General features: G+C 34.4%; 1 protein-coding gene across 1 annotated transcript; it reads right to left on the bottom strand.

Annotated features, from left to right (window-relative positions):
* Positions 1-448: 448 nt before the first annotated feature.
* Positions 449-18,144, bottom strand: LOC137638378 (E3 ubiquitin-protein ligase TRIM13-like). The gene is made up of 6 exons (XM_068370406.1): positions 17,736-18,144; positions 14,589-14,749; positions 9,215-9,922; positions 8,196-8,285; positions 5,634-5,819; positions 449-1,038 (listed from the first exon to the last, which is right to left on the bottom strand). The coding sequence occupies exons 2-6, from the start codon at positions 14,589-14,591 to the stop codon at positions 505-507; spliced, it is 1,521 nt and encodes a 506-aa protein (XP_068226507.1). The 5' UTR covers positions 14,592-14,749; positions 17,736-18,144; the 3' UTR covers positions 449-504.
* Between the last annotated feature and the right edge of the window lie 4,226 nt (positions 18,145-22,370).

The raw sequence follows: 22,370 nt of genomic DNA, 5'->3' as shown, positions 1-22,370 counted from the left end.
GATGTATTCGTCTTAGAAAATTGCAAGCCAAGTGGCAAATCCATAATTCTATTGGCCCTGGGTCTTAGGTATGAGCAAATCACAGTAAACCAAATCCTTCGAATCCTTAAATCGATCCTTCACAGAGGCAAAACCATCCCACAATTCCTAATCGTGATAGGCGGCGTATTAGGATAGTGTAGGATACCACGGTCTAGGTATGAGCAAATCACAGTAAACCAAATCCTTCGAATCCTTAAATCAATCCTTCACAGAGGCAAATCCATGGTCTTAGATATGAGCAAATCACAGTAAACCAAATCCTTCGAATCCTTAAATCGATCCTTCACAGAGGCAAAACCATCCCACAATTCCTAATCGTGATGGGCGGCGTATTAGGATAGTGTAGGATAGCATCTCTAAGAATCCCCAGCCCTTCCTCGACCATCCCGAAGGGATAGCAGGCATCCATCGCTTGGTCTGTGGACGTCACTATAATAAACTTCAAATCCTTAAATCGATCCTTCACAGAGGCAAAACCATCCCACAATTCCTAATCGTGATAGGAGGCGTATTGGGATAGTGTAGGATAGCATCTCTAAGAATCCCCAGTCCTTCCTCGACCATCCCAAAGGGATAGCAGGCATCCATCGCTTGGTCTGTGGACGTCACTATAATAAACTTCGACACCCTCTCCTCCAGGTTACTCCCTCCTCCTACAAGCCCCTCCTCTAGCGTCTGTCCTAGATAAATATCCTTCTTCCCTTCCCCACCCCAATCCACGCCCTGGATAACCGCCTTCCCTCCATTTCCATCGTTCCGCTCGTAGTCTCCCGTGATGATGCGCTCCCCGTCGTTGTCCTTGTCGATTACCTCCAGGAACTTGCAGCCGGCGTAAGATGGGCCCAGGTCTCCCAGGCAGAGGTGGAAGAAGTTCTGCGCGTAGGAACCGTTGTTGATAAAACGGATGATAAGCATTAGCTGGTAGGCCCCTCCGACGTCGAGTTCCAAGAAGGTTCTCTTGGAGGATTCGCCTGCGAAAATCGTTGCTCCTTCGTGCTGAAAAAAAAAAAAAAAAAATTATGAGTTGATGAATAAGTGGATGAAAAAAATAAACAAACAAATTAATAAATAAATAGATAAAAGACCGTTGCTCCTTCGTGCTGAGAAAATGTATGAGTTGATGAATAAATGAATGAAAAGAGAGATGAATAAACTAAAAATAAGGAAACTGCTTTTTCTGAAGGTTCGCCTGCAAAAATCGTTGTCCCTTCGTGCTGAAAAAAAATGTATGAGTTGATGAATAAGTGGATGAAAGAAATAAAGAAACAAATTGATAAGTAAATAGATAAAAGACCGTTGCTCCTTCGTGCTGAAAAAATGTATGAATTTATGAATAAATGAATGAGAATATAAATAAATAAACTAAATAATAAGGAAACTGCTTTTTCTGAAGGTTCGCCTGCAATAATCGTCGCTCCTTCGTGCTGAAAAAAAGTATGAGTTGATGAATAAATGGATGAGAAGATAAAGAAACAAATGAATAAATAAATAGATAAAAGACCGTTTCTCCTTCGTGCTGGAAAATGTATGAGTTGATGAATGGATGAGAAGATAAAGAAACAAATGAATGAATAAATAGATAAAAGACCGTTGCTCCTTCGTGCTGAAAAATGTATGAGTTGATGAATAAGTGGATGAAAAAAATAAACAAACGAATGAATAAATAAATAGATAAAAAAAACTTGTCCCCCTCGTGCTGAAAAATGTATGTGTTGATGAATAAGTGGATGAAAAAAAATAAAAACGAATGAATGAATAAATAGATAAAAGACCGTTGCTCCTTCGGGCTGAAAAATGTATGAGTTGATGAATAAGTGGATGATAAAATAAACAAACAAATGAATGAATAAATAGATAAAAGACCGTTGCTCCTTCGTGCTGAAAAAATGTATTGAGTTGATGAATAAATGGATGAAAAGAGAGATAAATAAACTAAATAATAAGGAAACTGCTTTTTCTGAAGGTTCGCCTGCAAAAATCGTCGCTCCTTCGTGCTGGAAAAAAATGTATGAGTTGATAAATAAATGGATGAAAAAAATAAACAAGCGAATGAATGAATAAATAGATAAAAGACCGTTGCTCCTTTATGCTGAAAAATGTATGAGTTGATGAATGGATGAGAAGATAAAGAAACAAATGAATGAATAAATAGATAAAAGACCGTTGCTCCTTCGTGCTGAAAAAATGTATGAGTTGATGAATAAATGTATGAAAATGAAAATAAGTAAACTAAATAATAAGGAAACTGCTTTTTCTGAAGGTTCGCCTGCAAAAATCGTCGCTCCGTGCTGAAAAAAAATGTATGAGTTGATGAATGGATGAGAAGATAAAGAAACAAATGAATGAATAAATAGATAAAAGACCGTTGCTCCTTCGGGTTGAAAAAATGTATGAGTTGATGAATAAATGAATGAAAAGAGAGATGAATAAACTAAAAATAAGGAAACTGCTTTTTCTGAAGGTTCGCCTGCAAAAATCGTCGCTCCTTCGTGCTGAAAAAAAGTATGAGTTGATGAATAAATGGATGAGAAGATAAAGAAACAAATGAATGAATAAATAGATAAAAGACCGTTGCTCCTTCGTGCTGAAAAAATGTATGAGTTGATGAATAAATGAATGAAAAGAGAGATGAATAAACTAAAAATAAGGAAACTGCTTTTTCTGAAGGTTCGCCTGCAAAAATCGTCGCTCCTTCGTGCTGAAAAAAAAGTATGAGTTGATGAATAAATGGATGAGAAGATAAAGAAACAAATGAATGAATAAATAGATAAAAGACCGTTGCTCCTTCGTGCTGAAAAAATGTATGAGTTGATGAATAAATGACTGAAAATAAAAATAAATAAACTAAAAATAAAGAAACTGCTTTTTCTAAAGATTCGCCTTCAAAAATCGTTGCTCCCTCGTGCTGAAAAAAATGTATGAGTTGATGAATAAATGGATGAAAAGAGAGATGAATAAACTAAAAATAAGGAAACTGCTTTTTCTGAAGGTTTGTCTGCAAAAACCGTTGCTCCCTCGTGCTGAAAAAAAATGTGTCAGTTGATGAATAAATGGATGAAAAGAAAAATAAATAAACTAGATAATAAGAAAACTGCTTTTTCTACAGATTCACCTGCAAAAACCGTTGCTCCCTCGAGCTGAAAAATTTATGAATTGATGAATAAATGGATGAAAAGAAAAATGAATAAACTAACAAATAATAGATGAATAGGTAAAGAGGAAAATGGAATTACATTATATAAAGAATCGCTGGCAAAAATCCTTGCACTTTTGTGCTGCAAAATGTATGAATGAATAGATGAATAAATGGAAAAAAATAAAAAATTAAATAAATGAATAGATAAAAAGGAAAAGAGAACTGTATTAAAGAATAACCTGACATAAGTTTATAGTTTTTTATATTAAATACCTATTTCAATGTTACTGTTCTCAAGATATTTTATATAAATTGTTCGTTGCTTGTGGTTTATTTCTCTATTTCCTTTCCTCATTGGGCTCTTTTTCCATGTTGGAGACCTTATTCTTGATAACTAAGCTACTACCCTGGTTGGAAAAGTAGTATGTTACAAGTCTTAGGGCTCCAAGAGGAAAAACAGCCCAGTGAGGAAAGGAAATAATGATATATCGATTGTTCGTTGCTTCTCTAGTGGTTTATTTCTTTATTTTCTTTCCGCATTGGGCTATTTTTCCATGTTGGAAACCTTATTCTTGATAACTAAGCTACTACCCTGGTTGGAAAAGTAGGATGATACAAGTCTTAGGGCTCCAACACGGAAAACAGCCCAGTGAGGAAAGGAAATAATAAAATATCGACTGTTCGTTGCTTCTCTTGTGGTTTATTTCTCTATTTCCTTTCCTTATTGGGCTGTTTTTCCATGGAGACCTTATTCTTGATAACTAAGCTACTACCATGGTTGGAAAAGTAGGATGTTACAAGTCCTAGGGCTCCAACAGGGAAAACAGTCCAGTGAGGAAAGGAAATAATGAAATATCGATTGTTCGTTGCTTCTCTTGTGGTTTATTTCTCTATTTCCTTTCCTCATTGGGCTGTTTTTCCATGTTGGAGACCTTATTCTTGATAACTAAGCTACTACCCTGGTTGGAAAAGTAGGATGTTACAAGTCTTAGGGCTCCAACCGGGAAAACAGCCCAGTGAGGAAAGGAAATAATGTAATATATTATACAGTATATGAGAAGTAATGAATGATGAAATATAAAACATTTGAAGATCAGTAACAAACGTTTGAATAGATTTGTTATATATAAACTATAAAGAGAAACGTATGTCAAACTATTTAACATAGAAATGTTCACTGCAAGTTTGAACTTCGGATGTTCCATCGATCAACTATGAGATTCTCTTTATAATGGCAACTATAGACAATATTTATAGCGAGGTAGATTTGCACCGACTCGCAGCGGTTGCCCTTTTAGCTGGGAAAAGTTTCCTGATCGCTGATTGGTTGGACAAGATAATTCTAACTAATGAACGACCAGGAAACTTTTCCGAGCTAAAAGGGCACCAGTGCGAGTCGGTGCAAATGCGCCTCATTAAAAGAAATTGACTATATACGACATCCCAAGAATGTATTTTTGGGCTCAGGCCATGTCGTCCTGATGGAACTTCCATCAGGACGACATGGCTACCTCACCCAAAAATAGATTTTTCGCTTCGCTTCAAAATCCGTTTTATTTACTTTAATTGTAATATTATTGTAATAAATTGTACGAAAGGAGAACATGAAATTTACGGGGCTTGTGCTATTGGGGCCTAAAGAAGCTCGAAGCCTTGGGGTCCTACCATGGGTTAATACAAGACTAACTATAGTCCATTTCTTTTAGCGAGGCAGATTTGCACCGACTCGCTGCAGTGCGCTTTTAGCTCAGAAAAGTTTCCTGATCGCTGATTGGTTAGAATTGTCTTGTCCAACCAATCAGCGATCAGGAAACTTTTTAGAGCTAAAAGGGCACCGCTGCGAGTCGGTGCAAATATGCTTCGCTAAAAGAAATGGACTATAGAGGGGCATTTAGTAGAGCGCAGACCTCCGCAGCGTAGCTTATTTCTCAGCTTATTGGGCTGATTTTGGACGTTTTACTCGTCTGTGATCTTGACCTTTGACCTTCCAATTTTAATAATTCCCAGCTCTCTACATAACAGTTTAAAATCCCTGTAAGTTTCATTACTTTACGATTAAAATTGAGGTCGTATGGTTGATGACCGGAATTTGACCTTCTGCTTGATCTTGATCTTGGACTCGACATTGACCTTTATCCTTAACATGTATTAATTGACGTGGATTTTCATACACTCAAATATGAACCAAGTTTGAAGTCTCTGTGGCAACGATGTCCAAACTCATGGCGGATTACGTGAATTGGACATTTTGCCTGACCTTTGACCTTGACCATCCATAATTTAATAATTTCCAGCTTTTTACATAATACAATCCCTGCAATTTTCCTTACTCTACGATTAAAATTGTGGCCAGGAAGGTGTTTACAAACACACAAATAGGATATAAAACATAACCTCCTTCCAATTTCGTTGGAGGAGGTAAATATAAATTAACTGAGGACAAGAAAATCTCCACCTTCACTAGAAGAACCTCATCCGGCAGGTGTTCTAACTCCTTCAGGTGGAACAAAAGAAGTCTCTGTCTGGACGCCATCTTCATCACGGCGTATCTTCTCCTGCCCCTGTACTCCTGGAAGGCGAGGAAACGGCCGTTTTCCACGAGTTTCCTCAAGGGCCCGCTCATCCTCCGAAGGTCATTGGCCTGCAGAGGACGAGAAATCCATCTTGGGGTGATAAAGGATTCAGATATAGGATCATAATTTGACATTTTTTTTTCTTTTTTTTTGTGATAAAACAGTTCTAAATTTCGAAAATAGTTTAGATTTTATTGATATAATTTGACTTTTTTTTTTTTTTTTGATAAAACAGTTGTAAATTTCGAAAATAGTTTAGATTTTATTGATATATTGTGTCATTTTTTGTGTGTGATAAAACAGTTCTAAATTTCGAAAATAGTTTAGATTTTATTGATATATTGTGTCATTTTTTTTGTGATAAAACAGTTCTAAATTTCGAAAACAGTTTAGATTTTATTGATATATTGTGTCATTTTTTTGTGATAAAACAGTTCTAAATTTCGAAAGTAGTTTAGATTTTTTATATAGGTAATATGTTAAATTAAATTTGGCCTTATAATTCTTATAGCTCTGTAATGCAGAATAATAATTTATAGAAAGAGATGAAAAAAAATCTAATTTTCATGATAGGTAAAACTTTCTCGCTTCATTTTTATTCAAATAAATTTTTCTTTTACCAAACAGCTAGTTTATTATTATTATTATTATTATTATTATTATTATTATTATTATTATTATTATTATTATTACTTGCTAAGCTACAACCCTAGTTGGAAAAGCAGGATGCTATAAGCCCAAGGATTCTAACAGGGAAAGTAGCTCAGTGAGGAAATGAAACAAGGGAATAGCAAATAAACTATATATATATATATATATATATATATATATATATATATATATATATATATATATATATATATATATATAATGAATAAAAACATAGATTATATTGATATAATTAACAATGTTACTAAAGTTCAATCGTACATAAATTATAAAACTATACTTATGTCAACCTGTTCAACAGAGAAGAATTTGCAACAAGTTTGAACTTCTGAAATTCCAGTAATTCAACACCTAGATTAGGGAGATCGTTCCACAATCTGGTCATAGCTGGAATGAAACTTCTTGGAGTAAGTTTTATTTAATTTCCCGAGTTGAATCTTCTATTATTAACCAGCAAATTAACTAGTTACCTTCAATCCCAAGGGGTTAACTACTGCACTGTAATTGTTCAGTGGCTACTTTCCTCTTGGTAAGGGTAGAAGAGACTCTTAAGCTATGATCTTTTAGGAGAAGGACACTCCAAAATCAAACCAGTGTTCTCTAGTCATGGGTAGTGTCATAGCCTCTGTACCATGGTCTTCCACTGTCTTGGGATAGAGTTCTCTTGCTTGAGGGTACACTCGGGCATGCTATTCTATCCAACCTTTTCTCTTGTTTTGTTAAAGTTTTTTTAGTTTATATAAGAAATATTTATTTTAATGTTGTTGCTATTTTTAGAATATTTTATTTTTACTCTTTTCCTTTCCTCACTAAGCTATTTTCCCTGTTGGAGCCCTTGGACTTATAGCATCCTGCTTTTCCAACTAGGGTTGTAGCTTAGCAAGTAATAATAATAATAATGATAATAGTTACGCCAATCCAGAATTTCACTACGGCTAAATCTGCCTATATATATATATATATATATATATATATATATATATATATATATATATATATATATATATATATATATATATATATATATATATATATATATATATATATATATAGAAGGTTTAAAGGTCGCTCATGAATCGCAGAGGCAAAGGACAGTGACAATGTCATAGAGACTGACAATATATACATATAATGAGTGCCCAATCCCTTCTCCACCCAAGCTAGGACTAGGTAGAGCCAGGCAGTGGCAGCTGAACACCCTACAGGTAGACCTATAGGCTCCCCCAAACTTCCCATCCCTAGCTCACAAGGATGGCGAGGTTGCAGACACTACAAGAAACTACCGAGCTTGAGCGGGGCTTGAACTCTAGTCTAGCAGATCGCTAGTCAGATATATTTCCAGTAAGCTAGCTCACAAGGATGGGAAGGTTGCAGACACTACAAGAAACTACAGAGCTTGAGCGGGGCTCGAACCCCAGTCCAGCAGATCACTAGGCAGAGACGCTTCGAATAACCTAGCTCACAAGGATGGGAAGGTTGCGAACACTACAAGCTTGAGTGGGGCTCGAACTCTAGTCTAGCAGATCACTAGGCAGGGACGCTTCGAATAACCTAGCTCACAAGGATGGGAAGGTTGCGAACACTACAAGCTTGAGCGGGGCTCGACCTCCAGTCTAGCAGATCACTAGGCAGGGAAGGTTGCAGACACTACAAGAAACTACCGAGCTTGAGCGGGGCTCGAACCCAGTCCAGCAGATCGCGAACCAGGTACGCCTCGAATAGAGAATCATATCCCAAAATTTTTGACAATTTCAATATTGGAAAAAAAGTCTCACCGTTATAATGGCAGCCTCATTTTCCTCTTCTCTCTCGGTCGAAAGAATCTCTTGGATGATGCTCACTTTCCTCTTTGTATAATCCAGTTCCTTGATGGAGAAATACAGGGAAATTTAGTGTTTATTTAATAAGATATATGTGATATCAGAGTTATTCATTATGGTTTATAACATTTCCAAAGTTTTACTTATTATGAAAATGGTTAAAATTATGGTTAAGGGATTAGAGAGAGAGAGAGAGAGAGAGAGAGAGAGAGAGAGAGAGAGAGAGAGAGAGAGAGAGAGAGAGAGAGATTGAATACATGTGACAGAAGAGAATACACTTCTGTTGTTAAGGGAATTTTTAACTAAGCTCGATTAGAATTTATTGAGTGTCTGTGGAGAGAGAGAGAGAGAGAGAGAGAGTTGTAGGTACCACTCATAATGACTGAAATGAGAGAGAGAGAGAGAGAGAGAGAGAGAGAGAGAGAGAGAGAGAGAGAGAGAGAGAGAGAGAGAGAAGTTGTAGGTACCAATCCTAATGGCTAAGAGAGGGAGAGAGAGAGAGAGAGAGAGAGAGAGAGAAAGTTGTAGGTACCACTCCTAATGGCTAAAATGAGAGAGAGAGAGAAAGTTGTACTCCTAATGGCTAAAATGAGAGAGAGAGAGAGAGAGAGAGAGAGAGAGAGAGAGAGAGAGAGAGAGAGAGAGAGAGAGAGAGAGAGAGAGAATGTTGTAGGTACCACTCCTAATGGCTAAAATGAGAGAGAGAGAGAGAGAGAGAGAGAGAGAGAGAGAGAGAGAGAGAGAGAGAGAGAGAGAATGTTGTAGGTACCACTCCTAATGGCTAAAATGAGAGAGAGAGAGAGAGAGAGAGAGAGAGAGAGAGAGAGAGAGAGAGAGAGAGAGAGAGAGAGAGAGAGAATGTTGTAGGTACCACTCCTAATGGCTAAAATGAGAGAGAGAGAGAGAGAGAGAGAGAGAGAGAGAGAGAGAGAGAGAGAGAGAGAGAGAGAGAGAGAGAGAGAGAACTTACTTACCATTTTGATATCATTATACATGACCTCCTCCTTGGAAATAAATTCCTCAACTTCTCCGGAGAAAGTCTTGATAGATTTCTCAATCCCTTCAATGCTATCAATGACAGGACCAGCCGAGGTGAAGTTTACCGATCCCTCCAGCTTATCGTACGCATCCTTGATTTTCCCTTCCTCCTTCAGGAGCGTATCTAGGATACCCCTCAAGTGAGCCTTGTTATCCTGCAGTTCCTTCACCCTCTTTCCGTTAATCTCCTCGATTTCCAGAAGGTCCCTCTGGATTTCGTTCTTGATCTCGCCGTTCACTTGCAGGAACCTCTCCTCCATCTTCTCGTTCCTCTCAATGGCGCCCTGAATCTGCGCCTTGGACCTCACGCATTCGGCTAGGATCCCCTCGTTGATATCACGCCTGAAGTCCTTCTTCCAGGCCGCGAAGGACTTAGTCCTCTTGGTATAGTGGGACCTCTTTCCAGACTCCACTTCGGCGATGTACTTCACCAGGTCCAGGAGCGCGTTGTTCGGTCTGAAGTCGTTGGCGGATGTGGCCTGGAACGCCTTGCGACAGAAGGGGCAAGATTGGTTGTTCGTCTTGATGAGCTGGTCTATGCAGCTGGAACAGATGCAGTCGAAGCAAGGCAGCATTCTTGGACAGAACTCTTGTTCGTTGTAGATTTCGTTGCATATTCCGCATTCCATGGACGCGTTAGATGCCTGGAACGAGTAGGAATTGTATAGGTGCAGTTTTAGCTACATAGTGTAGTATCTAGAGATTCTCTGGGTGCAGTTTTAGCTACATATTGTAGTATCTAGAGATTCTCTGGGTGCAGTTTTAGCTACATAGTGTAGTATCTAGAGATTCTCTGGGTGCAGTTTTAGCTACATAGTGTAGTATCTAGAGATTCTCTGGGTGTGCTTTTAGCTAAATACTGCCGTATCTGTCTCGTGGGTGTGGTTTTAGTTACATACTTAAGTATCTAGGGATTCTCTGAGTGTTGTTTTAGCTACATACTGTAATATCTAGGGATTCTGTGGGTGTGGTTTTAGCTACATATTTTAGTATCTAGGGATTCTCTGGCTGTGGTTTTAGCTACATAGTATAGTATCTAGAGGTTCTCTGGGTGCAGTTTTAGCTACATACTGTAGTATCTAGGGACTCTCTGGGTGTGGTTTTAGCTACATATTTAGTATCTAGGAATATTCTGGGTATGGTTTTAGCTACATACTGTAGTATCTAGGAATTCTCTTGGTGTGACTTTAGCTACATACTGTAGTATCTAGCGCTTCTCTGGGTGTGGTTTTAGCTACATACTGTAGTATCTAGGGATTCTCTGGGTGTGGTTTTAGCTACATACTGTAGTATCTAGGGATTTTCTCTGTGTGGTTTTAGCTACATACTGTAGTATCTAGCGATTCTCTGGGTGTGGTTTTAGCTACATAATGTAGTATCTAGGGATTCTGTGGGTGTGCTTTTAGCTAACATACTGTAGTATCTAGGGATTATCTGAGTGTGATTTTAGCTACATACTTTAGTATCAAGGGATTCTCTGGGTGTGGTTTTAGCTACATATTTTAGTATCTAGGGATTCTGTGGGTGTGCTTTTAGCTAACATACTGTAGTATCTAGGGATTATCTGGGTGTGATTTTAGCTACATAATGTAGTATCTAGGAATTCTCTGGGTATGGTTTTAGCTAAATGCTATAATGACTATGGATTATCTAGGTGTGGTTTCAACTACATATTATCTAGGGAGAAATTTCTATAAGGAGAAACGCCTGATACTGTTAAAGGTTTGAATTTGGTAGGTGACAATTTGGAAACTGTATTTGCTTGCCAGCAATAAAAGAAAGTCATATGTAAGGAAAACTTTCTATAAATAGAATCTGATATTGTTAAATGTTTGAATTTGGTAAGTAACATTTTCTAAACTGTATTAGCTTACTAACAATTATTGAGAGTCAAAATGTCTCTTTTGATGAAGATAAAGAATGATAGAAAAATAACATCAAATTGAAATGACATTGAATGTATTTCTAGTTGTGACATACACATGGAAATGCCATAGCCTCTGTACCATGGTCTTTCAGTATCTTGGGGTAGAGTTCTCTTGCTTGAGGGTACACTCGGGCACACTATTCTATCTTATTTCTCTTCCTCTTGTTTTTTAAAAGGTTTGATATTTCATGTATGAAATATTTATTTTAATGTTGTTACTGTTCTTAGAATATTTTATTTGAATAGTTAATTACTTCTCTTATTTCCTTTCCTCACTGAGCTATTTTCCCTGTTGAAGCCCTCGGGATTATAGCATCCTACTTTTCCAACTAGGGTTGTAGCTTAGCAAGTGATAATAATAATAATAATAATAATAATAATAATAATAATAATAATAATATACGATTTTGAGCACTTGGCCTTAAAGCATCCTGCTTTTCCAACTAGTGTTGTAGCTTAGCAAGTAATAATGATAATAATAATAATAATAATAATAATAATAATAATGATAATAATAATAATAATAATAATAGATACTGATGCAGTTTATAAAATGCTAAGATTAAAACAAGGTCTTTTACACTGTGTCACAGATAACCCGGACTGTTAAAAATTTCCAGTAAATAAACGTTAAATGTCTGGCAACATTCATTCCAGCATTTTCACCGTTTTCAAAACGGTTATATTGTCGTAAAAGACTGATATTACGGTCACCAATCCATAAAAAGATAATAACAAAGTAAGGTCAAATTACGGTCGCCTGTATTTTACTGAAATACGCTCTAGAAAAGTATATTTTTAGGGAGAATTTCCGATTAAAATTACGTTTTTTTTTTTTTTTTTTTTTTTTTTCCTAACAGTTCGTGGTTAGGGAGCAACGCCCTATGCAACCCCTTTGAGAATAAGCGCTCTGCCAATCAGTTTATAGCCTAAAAATGCTAGTTAAGATGTTTTGTCTATAATTTTGCTAAGTGCTCTCAATTCAGTGCTGGAGAGGAAGCTATATCAGCAGCCCCAATGACGGCGCTGATGTTAGAAACCAGTATCGGGTCAGCATTGCAGATGAGGTGCCCTAGTTGATTGCCTATTATTATTATTATTATTATTATTATTATTATTAGCTAAGCACTATAGTTATTATTATTATTATTATTAGTAGTAGTAGTAGTAGTAGTAGTAGTAGTAGTAGCTAAGCACTATTATTATTATTATTATTATTATTATTATTAGTTAAGCACTATTATTATTATTATTAGTAGTAGTAGTAGTAGTAGTAGCAGTAGTAGTAGTAGTAGTAGTAGTAGTAGTAGTAGTAGTAGCAGTATTAGCTAAGCACTATTATTATTATTGTTATTATCATTATTATTAGTAGTAGTAGTAGTTGTAGTAGTAGTGGTAGCTAAGCACTATTATTATTATTATTATTATCATCATCATTACTTGCTAAGCTACAACCCTAATAAGAAAAGCAGGATGCTATTAGCCCGAATGCTCTAATAGGGAAAATAGCCCAGCGAGGAAAGGAAATAAGGAAACTACAAGAGAAGTAGCTAACAATTAAAACAAAACCTTCTAAAAACAGCAACATGAAATAGATTTCTTAGACAAGTATATAGCAGGTTCCTCTACTCTAAAAAAGGCAGTTCAGGTATATGACAGGAATTCTATACTCTAAAAAAGACAGTTCAAATATATTAAAGGAATTCTATACTTTAAAATAGACAGTTGAAGTATATGCAAAGAATTCTACACTTTAAAAAGGACAGTTCAAGTATATGAAAGGAATTCTATACTTAAAAAAAGACAGTTCATGTATATGAAAGGCATTCTATACTTTAAAAAAGACATTTCAAGTATATTAAAGGAATTCTATACTTTAAAAAGGACATTTCAAGTATATGGAAGGAATTCTATACTTAAAAAACAGTTCAAGTTTATAAAAGAAATTCTATACTTTATAAAAGACTGTTCAAGTATATAAAAGGAATTCTATACTTTAAAAAAGACAGTTCAAGTATATGAAAGGAATTCTATACTCTAAAAAAGACAGTTCAAGTATATGAAAGTAATTATAAACTTTAAAAAAGACAGTTCAAGTATATAAAAGGAATTCTGCACTTTAAAAAAGACAGTTCAAGTATATAAAGGAATTCTACACTTTAAAAAAGACATTTCAAGTATATTAAAGGAATTCTAAACTTTAAAAAAGACAGTTCAAGTATATGATAGAATTCTACACTTTAAAAAAGACATTTAAAGTATATAAAGGGAATTCTATACTTTAAAAAGAAATTTCAAGTAAATGAAAGGAATTCTATACTTTAAAAAACAGTTCAAGTATATAAAAGGAATTTTATACTTAAAAAAAAAGACAGTTCAAGTATATGATAGAATTCTACACTTTTAAAAAGATATTTCAAGTATATGAAAGGAATTCTATACTTTATAAAAGACATTTCAAGCATATAAAAGGAATTCTATACTTAAAAAACAGTTCAAGTATATAAAAGGAATTTTATACTTAAAAAAAAGACAGTTCAAGTATATGGAAGGCATTCTATACTTTAAAAGAGACAGTTGAAGTTTATGAAGGAATTCTATACTTTAAAAAAGACAGTTCAAGTATATGAAAGGAATTCTATACTTTATAAAAGACATTTCAAGTATATAAAAGGAATTCTATACTTAAAAAACAGTTCAAGTATATGAAAGGAATTCTATACTTAAGAAACAGTTCAAGTATATGAAAGGAATCATATACTTAAAAAATTTCTATTGTATATAATTTTCAACTTTTATATTCATTAAGCACATGTAAAACTGATTATTTACTTTATGGTGATTAGCATCATTGAGGCCAAAGAAATTTTATAACTTGAAAAACAGAGAAGAAAATTTTGCATTCAACTTTAATACATAATTGTCAACTTTTATATTCATTAATATGTAAAACTAATGATTTACTTTATAGTCATTAGCATCATTGAGGCCAAAGAAATATTATAGCTAGAAAAAACAGAGAAGAAAATTTTGCATTCAACTCTAAAGAAAAAAAAAGTAATTAGCATTCTTATAGCCAAAGAAATATTATAGCTTGAAAAACTGAGGAGAAAATTTTGCATTCAACTCTAAAGAAAAAAAAATGTAAAACTAATTATTTACTTTATGCTCATTAGCACTCTTCCAGCCAAAGAAATATTATAGCTTGAAAAAACAGAGAAGAAAATTTAGCATTCAACTTTAAAAAAAAAAAAAAAAAAAAAAAAAAAAAAAAACACACACATTCTATACAAACCATTTTTCAAAGAAATATTATAACTTGAAAAAACAGAGGAGAAAATTTTGCATTCAACTTTAAAGAAAAAAAAACATTCTATGCAAACCATTTTTAAATACAGCTGTTTCGACTGAAACTATGATGTGGCTTTCCTCAGGGACACTCGAATAGGGAAGACGGTTTTGGAGGTGAAATTGACCCAGATTTAACTAAATAGTCATACTTAGTCTTTATCAACATGTCCATCCTAAGGACGAGAGTCACTTCCTGAAAAGTAAAACAGGGACAGAATTAACTTATAGATATTTCGTGCGACGGACGTAGATAATAGCTAAGCAAAGAAATAAGGTTTTAAAGCTGGTCTTAACATAGGGCTGTAGCTTAACTAGTAATAGTAGTAGTAATAATAATAATAATTATAATAATAATAATAATGATAGAAAAACCATCCTATATTCGCCTAATATTTAAAAAAAACTACACTTAATTAAAGAAAATGTTAAAAAAAAAATGAAAAATAAAATACGTTTCTTTATCTAAATAAAAAAATGAAAATAATAAAAGGACAAAGGACATGAGTGGTGGCCTACGTGGTAGCGTCCTTGCCAGGTGATCGCCAGCCTGGGGTTCGAGTCCCGCTTAAACTCTTATTTCCTTTGGTCTCTGCAATTTCACCATCCATGTGATCTAAGGATGGTGGGTTTGGGGAGCCTATAGGTCTATTTGCTGAGTCATCAACAACCATTGCGTGGCCATCCTTGGTCCTAGCTTTGGTGGAGAAGGGGCTTGGGCGCTGATCAGATAAGGTCAGTCTCTAGAGCATTATCCTGCTAGGACAATGTCACTGTCCTTAGCCTCTGCCATTCATGAGTGCCCTTTAAACCTTAAAACTCCCTGGCCTTAGCTTGGGTGGAGAGGGGGCTTGGGCGCTGATCATATGTATAAATGGTCAGTCTCCAGGGCATTGTCCTGCTAGCTAGGGCAATGTCACTGTCCCTTGCCTCTGTCATTCATGAAATTCCTTTAAACCTTAAGATTCCCTGTCCTTAGCTTGGATGGAGAGGGGCCTTGGGCGTTGATCATATGTATAAATGGTCAGTCTCAAGGGCATTATCCTGCTAGCTAGGGTAATGTCACTGTCCCTTGCCTCTGCCATTCATGAGTGGCCTTTAAACCTTAAAACTCACTGGCCTTAGCTTGGGTGGAGAAGGGGCTTTGGCGCTGATCATATGTATATATGGTCAGTCTCTAGGGCATTCTCGTGCTAGCTAGGGCAATGTCACTGTCCCTAGCCTCTGCCATTCATGAGTGGCCTTTAAACCTTAAAATTCCCTGTTCTTAGCTTGGGTGCTGATCATATGTATAAATGGTCAGTCTCTAGGGCATTCTCTTGCATTCTCACTGTCCCTTGTCTGTGCTATTCATGAGTGGCCTTTAAACCTTAAAACTCCCTGGCCTAAACTTGGGCGCTGATCATATGTATAAATGGTCAGTCTCTAGGACATTCTCCTGCATTCTCACTGTCCCTTGTCTGTGCTATTCATGTGCAGCCTTTATACCTTTATTTGCATTAAAGACTTTGCAAGCACGCGATCCCCTGTCGCCACAGAGACGCCGCAATCAATAAGTACTTCAAACAAGGCAAGCAAAAGCACGCGTGCATTCTGGCTTTGCTGTTGTTACTGTTGTTTATTTTTGTTTGTGTATGTTTTGTATAATTAGGTAAATAATCATACAGTGTTATTAATTTGGTTTTACCACTGATCGTCCTATTTATAATTTTTCCTGTCAGATTATTATTATTATTATTATTATTATTATTATTATTGAAGTTCCTGTTGTTGTTGTTGTTGTTGTTGTTATTATTATTATTATTATTATCATTAATATTATTATTATTATTGAAGTTCCTGTTATTATTATTATTGTTATTATTATTATCATTATTATTATTATTATTATTATTATTATTATTGTTGTTGTTGTTGTTGTTGTTGTTGTTGTTATTTTGTTGTTGTTGTTGTTGATGTGGCTGTTTTTCTATTATTATTATTGTTATTATTATTATTATTATTATTATTATTATTATTGTGGTTGTTGTTGTTGTTGTTATTTTGTTGTTGTTGTTGTTGATGTGGCTGTTTTTCTATTATTATTATTATTATTATTATTATTATTATTATTATTATTATTGTGGTTGTTGTTGTTGTTGTTGTTATTTTGTTGTTGTTGTTGTTGATGTGGCTGTTTTGCTATTATTATTATTATTATTATTATTATTATTATTATTATTATTATTATTATTATTATTATTGTAAATCGAAAATCCACAATGATATCAACACCTGTGTCATTGAGAAAATAGGACACCATAAACTTTCGAACACCTGTGCTGGAGAGAAACACCGGACAGGTGTTTGAAAGTATTTTGTCATTATCTTGTTTTCAGTAATACAGTTACTCATATTAATGTTGATTTTCCATGTACAATACTCTCCTCTCGTCACTGTGAATTATTATTATTATTATTATTATTATTATTATTATGCACACAGATTTAACCCTTCTTACCCCTCCCCCCTTTCCTAACTACAATATGGCAGTTGTTTCCCAGTGTACTTCTCAGGGTACCCCCTCTCAACAGGGTTTGACTGCTCCCTCTCCCTCTACCCGAGGGACAGGGAGAGACCGAGCAGTTATACATCTGGTAATTCCTGTTAGTGTGACTGGAAATACATACATACATACTGTACATACATACACACATACATATATATATATATGTATATATATATACACACATATATATATATATATATATATATATATATTATCATTACTATCCAAGCTACAACCCTAGTTGGAAAAGCAAGATCCTATAAGCCCAAGGGCTCCAATAGGGAAAAATAACCCAGTGAGGAAAGGAAATAAGGAAATAAATAAATGATGAGAACAAATTAACAATAAATAACCGCAATATATATATACACATATATATATATATGTATATACAGTATATATATATATATATATATATATATATATATATATATATATATATATATCCAGACACTTTCTCATTATTAAATAGGGGAGGTTATCATCATCATCATCATCATCATCATCCTCATCATTATTATTATTACTATTATTATTATTACACACTGATACACTTGACAATTTCACATTGCTAAAACGTTTATCTAATCATATCTAATATCAAAAACTTCCTCATAATAAAATTCCTAAATACCTGATAAGATAATTCTTCAGAAGGGAAAGTCTTCAGCAAAGTCTAGGTAAACAAAAGACTCGCTGAGTCATCCTGAATTAGCCTTAGATTGGATTCAGACGTCCAGTTAGATCTGCAACGGTTGACTGAATTATTTTTCACCCAAGGGGTTACTACACACTAATTGTTCAATGGCCACTTTCCTCTTGGTAAGGGTAGAAGAGACTCTTTAGCTGTGGTAAGCAGCTCTTCTAGGAGAAGGACACGCCAAAATCAAGCCATTGTTCTCTAGTCTTGGGTAGTGCCATAGCTTCTTCCGTGGTCTTCCAATGTCTTGGATAGGGTAGAAGAGACTCTTTAGCTGTGGCAAGCAGCCCTTCTAGGAGAAGGACACTCCAAAATCAAACTATTGTTCTCTTGTCTTGGGTAGTGCCATAGCCTCCGTACCACGGTCTTCCACTGTCTTGGGTTAGAGTTCTCTTGCTTGAGGGTACACTCGGGCACACACGGGCACACTATTCTATCTTGTTTCTCTTTCTTTGGTTTGTTAATGTTTTTTATAGTTTATATAGGAGATAATTATTCTAATGTTATTGTTCTGAAAATTTATTTTTCCTTGTTTCCTTTCCTCGCTGGGCTATTTTCCCTGTTGGGTTTATAGCCTCCTGCTTTTCCAACTAGGAATAATAATAATTAATGTGGAGATAATAGTTGCTAAAGGAATATATAGTCTCTCTTTTCATCACTGGAATATGCGCTGTTTAAAAATATCCGTAATTTTAATTGAAAATTCTCCGTAGAAATATATTGTTCTTAGCTGTATTTCAGTAAAATACAGGCGGCCGTAATTTTTCCCCTACTTTGTTATTTGTGAAGATAAAACTCGCTAAAGAAATATATAATGTCTCTCTCCTTATCACTGGAATATGCACTGTTTAAAAATATCCGTAATTTTAATCGGAAATTCTCTGTAGAAATATATTGTTCTCAGCCGTATTTCAGTAAAATAGGCGGCCGTAATTTTTACCTTACTTTGTTATCTGTGAAGATAAAACTCGCTAAAGAAATATATAATGTCTCTCTCCTTATCACTGGAATATGCACTGTTTAAAAATATCCGTAATTTTAATCGGAAATTCTCTGTAGAAATATATTGTTCTCAGCCGTATTTCAGTAAAATAGGCGGCCGTAATTTTTACCTTACTTTGTTATCTGTGAAGATAAAACTCGCTAAAGAAATATATAATGTCTCTCTCCTTATCACTGGAATATGCACTGTTTAAAAATATCCGTAATTTTAATCGGAAATTCTCTGTAGAAATATATTGTTCTCAGCCGTATTTCAGTAAAATAGGCGGCCGTAATTTTTACCTTACTTTGTTATCTGTGAAGATAAAACTCGCTAAAGAAATATATAATGTCTCTCTCCTTATCACTGGAATATGCACTGTTTAAAAATATCCGTAATTTTAATCGGAAATTCTCTGTAGAAATATATTGTTCTCAGCCGTATTTCAGTAAAATAGGCGGCCGTAATTTTTACCTTACTTTGTTATCTGTGAAGATAAAACTCGCTAAAGAAATATATAATGTCTCTCTCCTTATCACTGGAATATGCACTGTTTAAAAATATCCGTAATTTTAATCGGAAATTCTCTGTAGAAATATATTGTTCTCAGCCGTATTTCAGTAAAATAGGCGGCCGTAATTTTTACCTTACTTTGTTATCTGTGAAGATAAAACTCGCTAAAGAAATATATAGTCTCTCTTTTCATCACTGGAATATGCACTTTTTAAAAAAATACGTAATTTTAATAGAAAATTCTCCGTAAAGGTATGCTGTTCTTAGCTGTATTTCAGTAAAATACAGGTGACCGTAATTTTTACCATAATTTGTTGTTTTCTTTTACGAGTTGGAGACGTAATATTACTCCTTAAGGTCAATAACTTCGTTTTTAAAATTGTAAAGGCCCGGCAACATTCATTCCAGCATTTTTACCGTTTTTTACGGCAAATTTCAATTGTTTAAGAAAATAAGTAAAAAAAAAAACACTGCTATTTGTAGGTAACAATCTTCAATTTCAGTTTAATTCTATGTAGATTTATTTAGAAATTTTGATTAAATCAATTATAGGTTTATGTAGAAGTTTTCAACAAAATTATTTATAGATTGCTTGGAAATTTTGTTATCAGAATTCAATATATATTTAAAGATTCTTCCGGCCCTAGAAATTTTGTTATCAGATTTCAATATATATTTAAAGATTCCTCCGGCACTCTAGAAATTTTGTTATCAGAATTCAAAGATTCCTCCGGTACTTTAAATATATTTCAATTTAGATTTATATAAAAACTTCAACTAAATTTATTATAGGTTTATGTTGAAGTTTTCAAAAAATTTCTTCACAGATTATCAGGGAAATTTTTATCAAAATATTATACAGATGATTATGTCAACGTCAGCAGAATTCAATATAGATTTTCTAGGAATTTTCAGTAAATTTCACTTTAAATTTCCATAGTAATTGCAACAATATTCACATTCAATACAGATTTCTGTGGTCTTTTCAACAAAGTTCAACAAAGACTTATAGTTACAAGAATTTTTCTTTTCATATATTCTTACGGTAACATCACAAATCTCACTTCACCTTTTATGAAGCAATTTCAGAAAAATTCATAGTAGAATTTCACGGAAATTTCTGCTGAATTCATTACAAAATTTTATCAAAATTTCAACAAAATTCATTACGAAATTTCATCACAATTTCGACAAAATTCATTACGAAATTTCATCACAATTTCGGTAAAACTCAATAAAAAATTTCACCACAGTTTCGACAAAATTCACTACAAAATTTGATCATAATTTCGACAAAATTCACTACAAAATTTCATCACAATTTCGACAAAACACATTACAAAATTTCATCACAATTTCGGTAAAACTCATTAAAAAATTTCACCACAGTTTCCTCAAATTTCACTACAAAATTTCATCATTTCGACAAAACTCATCACAAAATTTCCTCACAATTTCTGTAAAACTCAATCACAAATTCACCAGGATCTTACTTGTCAATCATCCTCACAACATGACTCCCTCAGGAAAACTAAGTATAACTTTATAACTAAGTTAAAACTTCTGATTTTTAGATGTTGAAATTGATTCCTATTCGAAGCAGTAGACGGCACACGATTTACACTGAAACTGAACTCTCATATCCTATTCACTCAACGACCGGCTTAAATATTTCACAATTCTATCAACATATCCAGTTCATTTTCCTCCTCTTACACAACAAAATTTATAGCAATATTGAAATGACTTCACGCCACGCCTATCTCAACCAAGCACTTCGTTATCCACGTTTAACAGATAACAGAACACACTGCTCGAAGGACACATTCACTTTTTGTGAGCTCGTATCAATAACTAACTGTTATTCGTGAGTTTGTGGGTTTCAAGGTCCCGTTCATTCGCTTTTCTGGGACGAGTCGGAACACCGACTCCCTTGTCTGTGTGTTCTCTCGCTCTCCTTCTATCCCCCCGAGTTGTGGGGTGTGGGGGACTTCAGACAAACAGCTGATTTCTGACGATATCTACTGTAGAGTGTAGAATCTATAACTGGATTTTCATGCACGGTCTGTGAGTGTGAACTTGGATTTTGTCCTTTTCTGTTAATAATGAAAGTTGGCACTCGAGTTTTTCTCTTTTTCTATTAATAATGAAAGCTGGCACTCGAGTTTTGTCTTTTTTCCTGTTAATAATGAAAGTTGGCACTCGAGTTTTGTCTTTTATCCTATTAACAATGAAAGTTGACACTCGAGTTTTTCTCTTTTTCTATTAATAATGAAAGCTGGCACTCGAGTTTTGGCCTTTTTCCTATTAATATTGAAAGTTGGCAACTGAGTTTTGTCCTTTTCTGTTAATAATGAAAGTTGGCAACTGAGTTTTGTCTTATTTCCTATTAATAATGAAAGTTGGCACTCGATTTTTCTCTATTTTCCTATTAATAATGAAAGTTGGCAACTGAGTTTTGTCTTATTTCCTATTAATAATGAAAGTTGGCACTCGATTTTTCTCTATTTTCCTATTAATAATGAAAGTTGGCAACTGAGTTTTATCCTTTTTCCTATTAATAATGAAAGTTGGTACTTGAGTTTTGTCTTTTTTCCTATTAGTAATGAAAGTTGGCAAGTGGGTTTTGTCCTTTTTCTATTAATAATGAAAGTTAGCAACTGAGTTTTGTCCTTTTTCTATTAATATTGAATATTGGCACTTGAGTTTTACCCCTTTTCTATTAATAATGAAAGTTGGCACTCGAGTTTTGACTTTTTTCCTATTAATAATGAAAGTTGGCATCTGAGTTTTGTCCTCTTTCTATTAATAATGAAAGTTGGGACTCGAATTTTGTCCTTTTTCTATTAATAATGAAAGCTGGCACTCGAGTTTTGACTTTTTTCCTATTAATAATGAAAGTTGGCATCTGAGTTTTGTCCTCTTTCTATTAATAATGAAAGTTGTCACTCGAGTTTTGTCTTTTTTACTAGTAATAATGAAAGTTGGCACTCGAGTTTTCTCTATTTTCCTATTAATAATGAAGATTGGTAACTGAGTTTTGCCCTTTTTCTATTAATAATGAAAGCTGTCAC

Source organism: Palaemon carinicauda, chromosome 3 (assembly GCF_036898095.1).
Source record: "Palaemon carinicauda isolate YSFRI2023 chromosome 3, ASM3689809v2, whole genome shotgun sequence".
Taxonomy (NCBI): Eukaryota; Metazoa; Arthropoda; class Malacostraca; order Decapoda; family Palaemonidae; genus Palaemon; species Palaemon carinicauda.
Note: the sequence above shows the minus strand (reverse complement) of the source record. Positions and strands in the feature narration are given on the sequence as shown.